This window comes from Drosophila suzukii, unplaced genomic scaffold (assembly GCF_043229965.1).
Source record: "Drosophila suzukii unplaced genomic scaffold, CBGP_Dsuzu_IsoJpt1.0 scf_4, whole genome shotgun sequence".
Lineage (NCBI taxonomy): Eukaryota > Metazoa > Arthropoda > Insecta > Diptera > Drosophilidae > Drosophila > Drosophila suzukii.
In genome coordinates, this window is record NW_027255927.1 from 3,236,737 (window position 1) to 3,251,746 (window position 15,010).

The 15,010-nt window shown below is 35.0% G+C and overlaps 1 protein-coding gene across 7 annotated transcripts in view; it reads right to left on the reverse strand.

The window, feature by feature from the left end:
• Haspin (haspin) overlaps nucleotides 1-15,010 on the reverse strand; it is a 172,447-nt gene that overhangs the window by 74,836 nt on the left and 82,601 nt on the right. Inside the window, exons 3-5 of one of the 7 annotated variants that reach the window (XM_070999117.1) lie at nucleotides 5,200-14,239; nucleotides 1,885-4,309; nucleotides 914-994 (exon numbers count right to left, since the gene is read on the reverse strand). The exons of the other annotated variants lie outside the window; for them this stretch is intronic. Of the exons in view, the coding sequence (XP_070855218.1) occupies nucleotides 914-994; nucleotides 1,885-1,986 (183 nt within the window). The 5' untranslated portion in view covers nucleotides 1,987-4,309; nucleotides 5,200-14,239. The remainder of the gene's footprint in view (nucleotides 1-913; nucleotides 995-1,884; nucleotides 4,310-5,199; nucleotides 14,240-15,010) is intronic. 7 annotated transcript variants of the gene reach the window in all.

Here is a 15,010-nt window from a genome sequence, read left to right on the forward strand (position 1 = left end):
GCAAAAAGAAGAAATTTTTTTTGTAGCGACTCAATACGGTCAATATGCACTTGATATTGTGGACTCCAAACCGAAGAACAATATTCCAAAATAGGACGGACAAGGGAGGTAAATAATAATTTGTTTGTATAAGGGTCATCAAATTCTTTTGACCAACGCTTTATAAACCCAAGAACACTCATGGCCTTGCTGACAGTGGACATTATGTGGCAGTCAAATTTAAGTTTTGGGTCCAGAAGAACGCCTAAGTCATTAACTGAATATGTATTTTGAAGAGAGTAACTAACAAAAGTAGGAGTACCTCTATGAAAAGTCATAACGTTGCATTTAAGGCAGTTCAAATTTAAAAGGTTATACTCACACCATCCCTAAAAACAATCAATATCTGACTGTAAGTTGAAACCCGACGCTATATCATTATGTGATAAACAAAGCTTAACATCATCAGCATACATTAGTACACGAGAGTGTGTTATGATAGAGGGAAGATCGTTAATAAACAAAGTAAACATCAAAGGGCCCAAATGACTACCCTGAGGCACTCCAGATGTCACATAGATCAGTTTTGAGGCAGCGTTCTTGAATATAACCCTCTGAGTCCTACCATTCAAATAACTTGAAATCCAAGTTAATAGATTACATGGAAACCCAAGCTGATTTAATTTGAATAAGAGAAGAGAGTGGTTGACAGAGTCAAAGGCCTTACTAAAATCAGTGTATATAACGTCAGTCTGCATTTTATTCTTAAATCCATTTATTACAATAGATGACAATTCCAGAAGGTTGGTGGTGGTCGATCTTCGCTTAACAAAACCATGCTGACACGGTGATATTAGCGAGGAACATAAATGTTGCAAATGAGAAGTAATAATACGTTCAAATGCTTTAGGAATTGCCGACAATTTAGAAATACCTCTGTAATTCTGGGCATCCGCCTTCGCACCCTTTTTGTGAAGTGGAATGATAAAAGAGTCCTTCCAGATAGTAGGAAAAACTGACGATGAAATAGACAAATTAAAAAGTTTAAGAATCGGTTTACATATGGTTGACGCACAAAACTTAAGCACACACCCGGGGAGTCCATCAGGACCGGGAGAATAAGTTGGCGTTGTTTTTTCTAAGTAATATTTAAAAACTCAATTTCTTAAATGTTTCTAAATAGATAGCTAAGTTGGAAATAAGACCATTAAGCAAACGGGTATTATTGTTAAAATTTTGAAGAACAAAATTTCATGGTTTCCTGCTAACTTATATAATAACTTCTTTTTAAATTTTCATAAATTAACATTAGTAACACCAAATTGTAAAAAATAAAATAAATTTCAAAAATGAAATGCAAGCCTTTGTACATGAAAATAACGTAAGCCAATACGGAAAGGCGGTATTTACTCCAACGAATCTCCACAAATTACTACTTATAGGTACAAAGTGTTTTGTATTTAGGGCCCAATTTTTTAAATAAACCTAATTTTACCTCTATCGGTCAAGACTTATCGATTTATTTAATCTAAAACATCATAAACAATAGCCCCTCCAAAAAGGATAACGACGAAAAATACTTATATAGTTTTAAACTTTTTGGAATGATAATAAAAACGTAGTTTATCATAAAAAAGATGGCTTGTTACAACTTTGCGTTTTAACATTTTTTTGGAGTAACGAATGCTGGCACTACTATTTTAATGAGCAGTCGAAATTTGTCATGATTTCTAAAAATAATAAAAATGAAGTCAAGTCGTAATTGCTATTGGCTATACTTATTACTCCATATAGTCTTATCTAACAAAAAATGTAAAATTTTTTAAACCGAAAAGAAAAATAGCGGTACTTAAGTGAAACGATGCATGCACTACTATTTTCATGATCGCAACTGTGTGTACTTACAGCTGTTTTCCTGTTGTCAGACTTGGGAAATTCAAGCTCCATTTTTTTATCCAGATGTCTACATCTCGCGCGCTCGCACTGCCGTCCGCTCTCCCTCTCCATCTCTCCCCTAAGTCTGCGCTCTGCTCTGGAGGACTTAAGTTAAGTTAAGTTCTCATTTCCAAGTGTACAAATAAACATCTACGCCCGTCGCGTAAAAACCCCAAAGTACCCCCGTGTTTTTATGCGTACCATTCGATCTTAGGGCTTCACCTATTTTCAACGATCAAGCCACCCCGCCCCAACATTTTGGTCCTTCAAGCCGGATTTCAAAATCTTTGGATTTTCCTCTCCTGGAGTTTCCTTTGATTTTGTCCCAGCGGGCTTGAACCGCTCCAGATAAGTTCCACCTACTATAATTGCCGGTCATACAGCCAATTTTTTCGAACCCTTTTTCGACTAACTTTTTGTATGATATATTGTCTAAATCCAAAAGTGATTAATCCGACACAACGGCATTGAATAAATATATTACCATTCCGTTATTTGTACCCGACTATATTCCAGTTTCCTTTGCCCACAATTGTACACTTTAAACAATTCCAGTATATATTTCAGTTCTACTATTCAACAAAAATATTTCTCAAATACATTTTCAATTTCAATTGTGTGTAAATTATAACTCAGCCACAGTAAAAAATTCCCGATCATAAAATTTTTCCTTAAGATTAGCACTCTTTATTTTTTCCTGTGTTCCAGCTGCGTGTGTATATTTACATACATATTCTAATACAGTCCACTCTACGTACTCTTTCTTATACAGTCCACTCCAACTACTTTTCTCGACCTACAAATACGGCTAAATTTTTTCTAAAATTAAAAACAAAGTTACAATATATATATATGATGGACGTTGATGCACTACGAGCAGTACAAACAAGTGGCCCAACGACACCAAGCACGTGCTTGTTACGCGCGGGGCCCTTTTATCAATTTGGGCAAAAAATACGAGTTCGCGAGGAAGATACAAAAAACAAATAGAGACGGGACACAAATGAAAATAAAAGAAGCATCTAAGAATGAAGCAAATGAGTTAAAATATTAGTTTTTAATACCGGGATAGAAGTTGAAGTGCAAATTAAATGATAAAGGTTGTTATAATTATTACATAGAACGCGAAAGGGCTCGTGCAGACAAAAATTAGATGTACATCGTGGCAAATTTAGGGGATAATAATTTCGTGTTAGTCTAACAGGAACATTGAAAGTTAGGCGGTTTACAAGTTCTACAGAATCAATATCACCTCTTATAAGATTTTGCATAAAAATAGTACCAAGCATTGTTCTACGATTTGCAAGGGTAGGTAAATTAAGCAATAGTAATCTACTCTGATAGGAAGGTAGCCTTATGTTTTGATCCCAGTTCAAACTACGAAGGGCAAAAAGAAGAAATTTTTTTTGTAGCGACTCAATACGGTCAATATGCACTTGATATTGTGGACTCCAAACCGAAGAACAATATTCCAAAATAGGACGGACAAGGGAGGTAAATAATAATTTGTTTGTATAAGGGTCATCAAATTCTTTTGACCAACGCTTTATAAACCCAAGAACACTCATGGCCTTGCTGACAGTGGACATTATGTGGCAGTCAAATTTAAGTTTTGGGTCCAGAAGAACGCCTAAGTCATTAACTGAATATATACGGTCGAGTGGCGTATTTTGAAGAGAGTAACTAACAAAAGTAGGAGTACCTCTATGAAAAGTCATAACGTTGCATTTAAGGCAGTTCAAATTTAAAAGGTTATACTCACACCATCCCTAAAAACAATCAATATCTGACTGTAAGTTGAAACCCGACGCTATATCATTATGTGATAAACAAAGCTTAACATCATCAGCATACATTAGTACACGAGAGTGTGTTATGATAGAGGGAAGATCGTTAATAAACAAAGTAAACATCAAAGGGCCCAAATGACTACCCTGAGGCACTCCAGATGTCACATAGATCAGTTTTGAGGCAGCGTTCTTGAATATAACCCTCTGAGTCCTACCATTCAAAAAACTTGAAATCCAAGTTAATAGATTACATGGAAACCCAAGCTGATTTAATTTGAATAAGAGAAGAGAGTGGTTGACAGAGTCAAAGGCCTTACTAAAATCAGTGTATATAACGTCAGTCTGCATTTTATTCTTAAATCCATTTATTACAATAGATGACAATTCCAGAAGGTTGGTGGTGGTCGATCTTCGCTTAACAAAACCATGCTGACACGGTGATATTAGCGAGGAACATAAATGTTGCAAATGAGAAGTAATAATACGTTCAAATGCTTTAGGAATTGCCGATAATTTAGAAATACCTCTGTAATTCTGGGCATCCGCCTTCGCACCCTTTTTGTGAAGTGGAATGATAAAAGAGTCCTTCCAGATAGTAGGAAAAACTGACGATGAAATAGACAAATTAAAAAGTTTAAGAATCGTTTTACATATGGTTGACGCACAAAACTTAAGCACACACCCGGGGAGTCCATCAGGACCGGGAGAATAAGTTGGCGTTGTTTTTTCTAAGTAATATTTAAAAACTCAATTTCTTAAATGTTTCTAAATAGATAGCTAAGTTGGAAATAAGACCATTAAGCGAACGGGTATTATTGTTAAAATTTTGAAGAACAAAATTTCATGGTTTCCTGCTAACTTATATAATAACTTCTTTTTAAATTTTCATAAATTAACATTAGTAACACCAAATTGTAAAAAATAAAATAAATTTCAAAAATGAAATGCAAGCCTTTGTACATGAAAATAACGTAAGCAAATACGGAAAGGCGGTATTTACTCCAACGAATCTCCACAAATTACTACTTATAGGTACAAAATGTTTTGTATTTAGGGCCCAATTTTTTAAATAAACCTAATTTTACCTCTATCGGTCAAGACTTATCGATTTGTTTAATCTAAAACATCATAAACAATAGCCCCTCCAAAAAGGATAACGACGAAAAATAATTATATAGTTTTAAACTTTTTGGAATGATAATAAAAACGTAGTTTATCATAAAAAAGATGGCTTGTTACAACTTTGCGTTTTAACATTTTTTTGGAGTAACGAATGCTGGCACTACTATTTTAATGAGCAGTCGAAATTTGTCATGATTTCTAAAAATAATAAAAATGAAGTCAAGTCGTAATTGCTATTGGCTATACTTATTACTCCATATAGTCTTATCTAACAAAAAATGTAAAATTTTTTAAACCGAAAAGAAAAATAGCGGTACTTAAGTGAAACGATGCATGCACTACTATTTTCATGATCGCAACTGTGTGTACTTACAGCTGTTTTCCTGTTGTCAGACTTGGGAAATTCAAGCTCCATTTTTTTATCCAGATGTCTACATCTCGCGCGCTCGCACTGCCGTCCGCTCTCCCTCTCCATCTCTCCCCTAAGTCTGCGCTCTGCTCTGGAGGACTTAAGTTAAGTTAGGCTTAAGCAGTTCTCATTTCCAAGTGTACAAATAAACATCTACGCCCGTCGCGTAAAAACCCCAAAGTACCCCCGTGTTTTTATGCGTACCATTCGATCTTAGGGCTTCACCTATTTTCAACGATCAAGCCACCCCGCCCCAACATTTTGGTCCTTCAAGCCGGATTTCAAAATCTTTGGATTTTCCTCTCCTGGAGTTTCCTTTGATTTTGTCCCAGCGGGCTTGAACCGCTCCAGATAAGTTCCACCTACTATAATTGCCGGTCATACAGCCAATTTTTTCGAACCCTTTTTCGACTAACTTTTTGTATGATATATTGTCTAAATCCAAAAGTGATTAATCCGACACAACGGCATTGAATAAATATATTACCATTCCGTTATTTGTACCCGACTATATTCCAGTTTCCTTTGCCCACAATTGTACACTTTAAACAATTCCAGTATATATTTCAGTGCTACTAATCAACAAAAATATTTCTCAAATACATTTTCAATTTCAATTGTGTGTAAATTATAACTCAGCCACAGTAAAAAATTCCCGATCATAAAATTTTTCCTTAAGATTAGCACTCTTTATTTTTTACTGTGTTCCAGCTGCGTGTGTATATTTACATACATATTCTAATACAGTCCACTCTACGTACTCTTTCTTATACAGGCCACTCCAACTACTTTTCTCGACCTACAAATACGGCTAAATTTTTTCTAAAATTAAAAACAAAGTTACAATATATATATATATGATGGACGTTGATGCACTACGAGCAGTACAAACAAGTGGCCCAACGACACCAAGCACGTGCTTGTTACGCGCGGGGCCCTTTTATCAATTTGGACAAAAAATACGAGTTCGCGAGGAAGATACAAAAAACAAATAGAGACGGGACACAAATGAAAATAAAAGAAGCATCTAAGAATGAAGCAAATGAGTTAAAATATTAGTTTTTAATACCGGGATAGAAGTTGAAGTGCAAATTAAATGATAAAGGTTGTTATAATTATTACATAGAACGCGAAAGGGCTCGTGCAGACAAAAATTAGATGTACATCGTGGCAAATTTTGGGGATAATAATTTCGTGTTAGTCTAACAGGAACATTGAAAGTTAGGCGGTTTACAAGTTCTACAGAATCAATATCACCTCTTATAAGATTTTGCATAAAAATAGTACCAAGCATTGTTCTACGATTTGCAAGGGTAGGTAAATTAAGCAATAGTAATCTACTCTGATAGGAAGGTAGCCTTATGTTTTGATCCCAGTTCAAACTACGAAGGGCAAAAAGAAGAAATTTTTTTTGTACCGACTCAATACGGTCAATATGCACTTGATATTGTGGACTCCAAACCGAAGAACAATATTCCAAAATAGGACGGACAAGGGAGGTAAATAATAATTTGGTTGTATAAGGGTCATCAAATTCTTTTGACCAACGCTTTATAAACCCAAGAACACTCATGGCCTTGCTGACAGTGGACATTATGTGGCAGTCAAATTTAAGTTTTGGGTCCAGAAGAACGCCTAAGTCATTAACTGAATATGTATTTTGAAGAGAGTAACTAACAAAAGTAGGAGTACCTCTATGAAAAGTCATAACGTTGCATTTAAGGCAGTTCAAATTTAAAAGGTTATACTCACACCATCCCTAAAAACAATCAATATCTGACTGTAAGTTGAAACCCGACGCTATATCATTATGTGATAAACAAAGCTTAACATCATCAGCATACATTAGTACACGAGAGTGTGTTATGATAGAGGGAAGATCGTTAATAAACAAAGTAAACATCAAAGGGCCCAAATGACTACCCTGAGGCACTCCAGATGTCACATAGATCAGTTTTGAGGCAGCGTTCTTGAATATAACCCTCTGAGTCCTACCATTCAAATAACTTGAAATCCAAGTTAATAGATTACATGGAAACCCAAGCTGATTTAATTTGAATAAGAGAAGAGAGTGGTTGACAGAGTCAAAGGCCTTACTAAAATCAGTGTATATAACGTCAGTCTGCATTTTATTCTTAAATCCATTTATTACAATAGATGACAATTCCAGAAGGTTGGTGGTGGTCGATCTTCGCTTAACAAAACCATGCTGACACGGTGATATTAGCGAGGAACATAAATGTTGCAAATGAGAAGTAATAATACGTTCAAATGCTTTAGGAATTGCCGACAATTTAGAAATACCTCTGTAATTCTGGGCATCCGCCTTCGCACCCTTTTTGTGAAGTGGAATGATAAAAGAGTCCTTCCAGATAGTAGGAAAAACTGACGATGAAATAGACAAATTAAAAAGTTTAAGAATCGGTTTACATATGGTTGACGCACAAAACTTAAGCACACACCCGGGGAGTCCATCAGGACCGGGAGAATAAGTTGGCGTTGTTTTTTCTAAGTAATATTTAAAAACTCAATTTCTTAAATGTTTCTAAATAGATAGCTAAGTTGGAAATAAGACCATTAAGCAAACGGGTATTATTGTTAAAATTTTGAAGAACAAAATTTCATGGTTTCCTGCTAACTTATATAATAACTTCTTTTTAAATTTTCATAAATTAACATTAGTAACACCAAATTGTAAAAAATAAAATAAATTTCAAAAATGAAATGCAAGCCTTTGTACATGAAAATAACGTAAGCCAATACGGAAAGGCGGTATTTACTCCAACGAATCTCCACAAATTACTACTTATAGGTACAAAGTGTTTTGTATTTAGGGCCCAATTTTTTAAATAAACCTAATTTTACCTCTATCGGTCAAGACTTATCGATTTATTTAATCTAAAACATCATAAACAATAGCCCCTCCAAAAAGGATAACGACGAAAAATACTTATATAGTTTTAAACTTTTTGGAATGATAATAAAAACGTAGTTTATCATAAAAAAGATGGCTTGTTACAACTTTGCGTTTTAACATTTTTTTGGAGTAACGAATGCTGGCACTACTATTTTAATGAGCAGTCGAAATTTGTCATGATTTCTAAAAATAATAAAAATGAAGTCAAGTCGTAATTGCTATTGGCTATACTTATTACTCCATATAGTCTTATCTAACAAAAAATGTAAAATTTTTTAAACCGAAAAGAAAAATAGCGGTACTTAAGTGAAACGATGCATGCACTACTATTTTCATGATCGCAACTGTGTGTACTTACAGCTGTTTTCCTGTTGTCAGACTTGGGAAATTCAAGCTCCATTTTTTTATCCAGATGTCTACATCTCGCGCGCTCGCACTGCCGTCCGCTCTCCCTCTCCATCTCTCCCCTAAGTCTGCGCTCTGCTCTGGAGGACTTAAGTTAAGTTAGGCTTAAGCAGTTCTCATTTCCAAGTGTACAAATAAACATCTACGCCCGTCGCGTAAAAACCCCAAAGTACCCCCGTGTTTTTATGCGTACCATTCGATCTTAGGGCTTCACCTATTTTCAACGATCAAGCCACCCCGCCCCAACATTTTGGTCCTTCAAGCCGGATTTCAAAATCTTTGGATTTTCCTCTCCTGGAGTTTCCTTTGATTTTGTCCCAGCGGGCTTGAACCGCTCCAGATAAGTTCCACCTACTATAATTGCCGGTCATACAGCCAATTTTTTCGAACCCTTTTTCGACTAACTTTTTGTATGATATATTGTCTAAATCCAAAAGTGATTAATCCGACACAACGGCATTGAATAAATATATTACCATTCCGTTATTTGTACCCGACTATATTCCAGTTTCCTTTGCCCACAATTGTACACTTTAAACAATTCCAGTATATATTTCAGTGCTACTAATCAACAAAAATATTTCTCAAATACATTTTCAATTTCAATTGTGTGTAAATTATAACTCAGCCACAGTAAAAAATTCCCGATCATAAAATTTTTCCTTAAGATTAGCACTCTTTATTTTTTACTGTGTTCCAGCTGCGTGTGTATATTTACATACATATTCTAATACAGTCCACTCTACGTACTCTTTCTTATACAGGCCACTCCAACTACTTTTCTCGACCTACAAATACGGCTAAATTTTTTCTAAAATTAAAAACAAAGTTACAATATATATATATATGATGGACGTTGATGCACTACGAGCAGTACAAACAAGTGGCCCAACGACACCAAGCACGTGCTTGTTACGCGCGGGGCCCTTTTATCAATTTGGGCAAAAAATACGAGTTCGCGAGGAAGATACAAAAAACAAATAGAGACGGGACACAAATGAAAATAAAAGAAGCATCTAAGAATGAAGCAAATGAGTTAAAATATTAGTTTTTAATACCGGGATAGAATTTGAAGTGCAAATTAAATGATAAAGGTTGTTATAATTATTACATAGAACGCGAAAGGGCTCGTGCAGGCAAAAATTAGATGTACATCGTGGCAAATTTAGGGGATAATAATTTCGTGTTAGTCTAACAGGAACATTGAAAGTTAGGCGGTTTACAAGTTCTACAGAATCAATATCACCTCTTATAAGATTTTGCATAAAAATAGTACCAAGCATTGTTCTACGATTTGCAAGGGTAGGTAAATTAAGCAATAGTAATCTACTCTGATAGGAAGGTAGCCTTATGTTTTGATCCCAGTTCAAACTACGAAGGGCAAAAAGAAGAAATTTTTTTTGTACCGACTCAATACGGTCAATATGCACTTGATATTGTGGACTCCAAACCGAAGAACAATATTCCAAAATAGGACGGACAAGGGAGGTAAATAATAATTTGGTTGTATAAGGGTCATCAAATTCTTTTGACCAACGCTTTATAAACCCAAGAACACTCATGGCCTTGCTGACAGTGGACATTATGTGGCAGTCAAATTTAAGTTTTGGGTCCAGAAGAACGCCTAAGTCATTAACTGAATATGTATTTTGAAGAGAGTAACTAACAAAAGTAGGAGTACCTCTATGAAAAGTCATAACGTTGCATTTAAGGCAGTTCAAATTTAAAAGGTTATACTCACACCATCCCTAAAAACAATCAATATCTGACTGTAAGTTGAAACCCGACGCTATATCATTATGTGATAAACAAAGCTTAACATCATCAGCATACATTAGTACACGAGAGTGTGTTATGATAGAGGGAAGATCGTTAATAAACAAAGTAAACATCAAAGGGCCCAAATGACTACCCTGAGGCACTCCAGATGTCACATAGATCAGTTTTGAGGCAGCGTTCTTGAATATAACCCTCTGAGTCCTACCATTCAAATAACTTGAAATCCAAGTTAATAGATTACATGGAAACCCAAGCTGATTTAATTTGAATAAGAGAAGAGAGTGGTTGACAGAGTCAAAGGCCTTACTAAAATCAGTGTATATAACGTCAGTCTGCATTTTATTCTTAAATCCATTTATTACAATAGATGACAATTCCAGAAGGTTGGTGGTGGTCGATCTTCGCTTAACAAAACCATGCTGACACGGTGATATTAGCGAGGAACATAAATGTTGCAAATGAGAAGTAATAATACGTTCAAATGCTTTAGGAATTGCCGACAATTTAGAAATACCTCTGTAATTCTGGGCATCCGCCTTCGCACCCTTTTTGTGAAGTGGAATGATAAAAGAGTCCTTCCAGATAGTAGGAAAAACTGACGATGAAATAGACAAATTAAAAAGTTTAAGAATCGGTTTACATATGGTTGACGCACAAAACTTAAGCACACACCCGGGGAGTCCATCAGGACCGGGAGAATAAGTTGGCGTTGTTTTTTCTAAGTAATATTTAAAAACTCAATTTCTTAAATGTTTCTAAATAGATAGCTAAGTTGGAAATAAGACCATTAAGCAAACGGGTATTATTGTTAAAATTTTGAAGAACAAAATTTCATGGTTTCCTGCTAACTTATATAATAACTTCTTTTTAAATTTTCATAAATTAACATTAGTAACACCAAATTGTAAAAAATAAAATAAATTTCAAAAATGAAATGCAAGCCTTTGTACATGAAAATAACGTAAGCCAATACGGAAAGGCGGTATTTACTCCAACGAATCTCCACAAATTACTACTTATAGGTACAAAGTGTTTTGTATTTAGGGCCCAATTTTTTAAATAAACCTAATTTTACCTCTATCGGTCAAGACTTATCGATTTATTTAATCTAAAACATCATAAACAATAGCCCCTCCAAAAAGGATAACGACGAAAAATACTTATATAGTTTTAAACTTTTTGGAATGATAATAAAAACGTAGTTTATCATAAAAAAGATGGCTTGTTACAACTTTGCGTTTTAACATTTTTTTGGAGTAACGAATGCTGGCACTACTATTTTAATGAGCAGTCGAAATTTGTCATGATTTCTAAAAATAATAAAAATGAAGTCAAGTCGTAATTGCTATTGGCTATACTTATTACTCCATATAGTCTTATCTAACAAAAAATGTAAAATTTTTTAAACCGAAAAGAAAAATAGCGGTACTTAAGTGAAACGATGCATGCACTACTATTTTCATGATCGCAACTGTGTGTACTTACAGCTGTTTTCCTGTTGTCAGACTTGGGAAATTCAAGCTCCATTTTTTTATCCAGATGTCTACATCTCGCGCGCTCGCACTGCCGTCCGCTCTCCCTCTCCATCTCTCCCCTAAGTCTGCGCTCTGCTCTGGAGGACTTAAGTTAAGTTAGGCTTAAGCAGTTCTCATTTCCAAGTGTACAAATAAACATCTACGCCCGTCGCGTAAAAACCCCAAAGTACCCCCGTGTTTTTATGCGTACCATTCGATCTTAGGGCTTCACCTATTTTCAACGATCAAGCCACCCCGCCCCAACATTTTGGTCCTTCAAGCCGGATTTCAAAATCTTTGGATTTTCCTCTCCTGGAGTTTCCTTTGATTTTGTCCCAGCGGGCTTGAACCGCTCCAGATAAGTTCCACCTACTATAATTGCCGGTCATACAGCCAATTTTTTCGAACCCTTTTTCGACTAACTTTTTGTATGATATATTGTCTAAATCCAAAAGTGATTAATCCGACACAACGGCATTGAATAAATATATTACCATTCCGTTATTTGTACCCGACTATATTCCAGTTTCCTTTGCCCACAATTGTACACTTTAAACAATTCCAGTATATATTTCAGTTCTACTATTCAACAAAAATATTTCTCAAATACATTTTCAATTTCAATTGTGTGTAAATTATAACTCAGCCACAGTAAAAAATTCCCGATCATAAAATTTTTCCTTAAGATTAGCACTCTTTATTTTTTACTGTGTTCCAGCTGCGTGTGTATATTTACATACATATTCTAATACAGTCCACTCTACGTACTCTTTCTTATACAGTCCACTCCAACTACTTTTCTCGACCTACAAATACGGCTAAATTTTTTCTAAAATTAAAAACAAAGTTACAATATATATATATGATGGACGTTGATGCACTACGAGCAGTACAAACAAGTGGCCCAACGACACCAAGCACGTGCTTGTTACGCGCGGGGCCCTTTTATCAATTTGGGCAAAAAATACGAGTTCGCGAGGAAGATACAAAAAACAAATAGAGACGGGACACAAATGAAAATAAAAGAAGCATCTAAGAATGAAGCAAATGAGTTAAAATATTAGTTTTTAATACCGGGATAGAAGTTGAAGTGCAAATTAAATGATAAAGGTTGTTATAATTATTACATAGAACGCGAAAGGGCTCGTGCAGACAAAAATTAGATGTACATCGTGGCAAATTTTGGGGATAATAATTTCGTGTTAGTCTAACAGGAACATTGAAAGTTAGGCGGTTTACAAGTTCTACAGAATCAATATCACCTCTTATAAGATTTTGCATAAAAATAGTACCAAGCATTGTTCTACGATTTGCAAGGGTAGGTAAATTAAGCAATAGTAATCTACTCTGATAGGAAGGTAGCCTTATGTTTTGATCCCAGTTCAAACTACGAAGGGCAAAAAGAAGAAATTTTTTTGTAGCGACTCAATACGGTCAATATGCACTTGATATTGTGGACTCCAAACCGAAGAACAATATTCCAAAATAGGACGGACAAGGGAGGTAAATAATAATTTGGTTGTATAAGGGTCATCAAATTCTTTTGACCAACGCTTTATAAACCCAAGAACACTCATGGCCTTGCTGACAGTGGACATTATGTGGCAGTCAAATTTAAGTTTTGGGTCCAGAAGAACGCCTAAGTCATTAACTGAATATGTATTTTGAAGAGAGTAACTAACAAAAGTAGGAGTACCTCTATGAAAAGTCATAACGTTGCATTTAAGGCAGTTCAAATTTAAAAGGTTATACTCACACCATCCCTAAAAACAATCAATATCTGACTGTAAGTTGAAACCCGACGCTATATCATTATGTGATAAACAAAGCTTAACATCATCAGCATACATTAGTACACGAGAGTGTGTTATGATAGAGGGAAGATCGTTAATAAACAAAGTAAACATCAAAGGGCCCAAATGACTACCCTGAGGCACTCCAGATGTCACATAGATCAGTTTTGAGGCAGCGTTCTTGAATATAACCCTCTGAGTCCTACCATTCAAATAACTTGAAATCCAAGTTAATAGATTACATGGAAACCCAAGCTGATTTAATTTGAATAAGAGAAGAGAGTGGTTGACAGAGTCAAAGGCCTTACTAAAATCAGTGTATATAACGTCAGTCTGCATTTTATTCTTAAATCCATTTATTACAATAGATGACAATTCCAGAAGGTTGGTGGTGGTCGATCTTCGCTTAACAAAACCATGCTGACACGGTGATATTAGCGAGGAACATAAATGTTGCAAATGAGAAGTAATAATACGTTCAAATGCTTTAGGAATTGCCGACAATTTAGAAATACCTCTGTAATTCTGGGCATCCGCCTTCGCACCCTTTTTGTGAAGTGGAATGATAAAAGAGTCCTTCCAGATAGTAGGAAAAACTGACGATGAAATAGACAAATTAAAAAGTTTAAGAATCGGTTTACATATGGTTGACGCACAAAACTTAAGCACACACCCGGGGAGTCCATCAGGACCGGGAGAATAAGTTGGCGTTGTTTTTTCTAAGTAATATTTAAAAACTCAATTTCTTAAATGTTTCTAAATAGATAGCTAAGTTGGAAATAAGACCATTAAGCAAACGGGTATTATTGTTAAAATTTTGAAGAACAAAATTTCATGGTTTCCTGCTAACTTATATAATAACTTCTTTTTAAATTTTCATAAATTAACATTAGTAACACCAAATTGTAAAAAATAAAATAAATTTCAAAAATGAAATGCAAGCCTTTGTACATGAAAATAACGTAAGCCAATACGGAAAGGCGGTATTTACTCCAACGAATCTCCACAAATTACTACTTATAGGTACAAAGTGTTTTGTATTTAGGGCCCAATTTTTTAAATAAACCTAATTTTACCTCTATCGGTCAAGACTTATCGATTTGTTTAATCTAAAACATCATAAACAATAGCCCCTCCAAAAAGGATAACGACGAAAAATACTTATATAGTTTTAAACTTTTTGGAATGATAATAAAAACGTAGTTTATCATAAAAAAGATGGCTTGTTACAACTTTGCGTTTTAACATTTTTTTGGAGTAACGAATGCTGGCACTACTATTTTAATGAGCAGTCGAAATTTGTCATGATTTCTAAAAATAATAAAAATGAAGTCAAGTCGTAATTGCTATTGGCTATACTTATTACT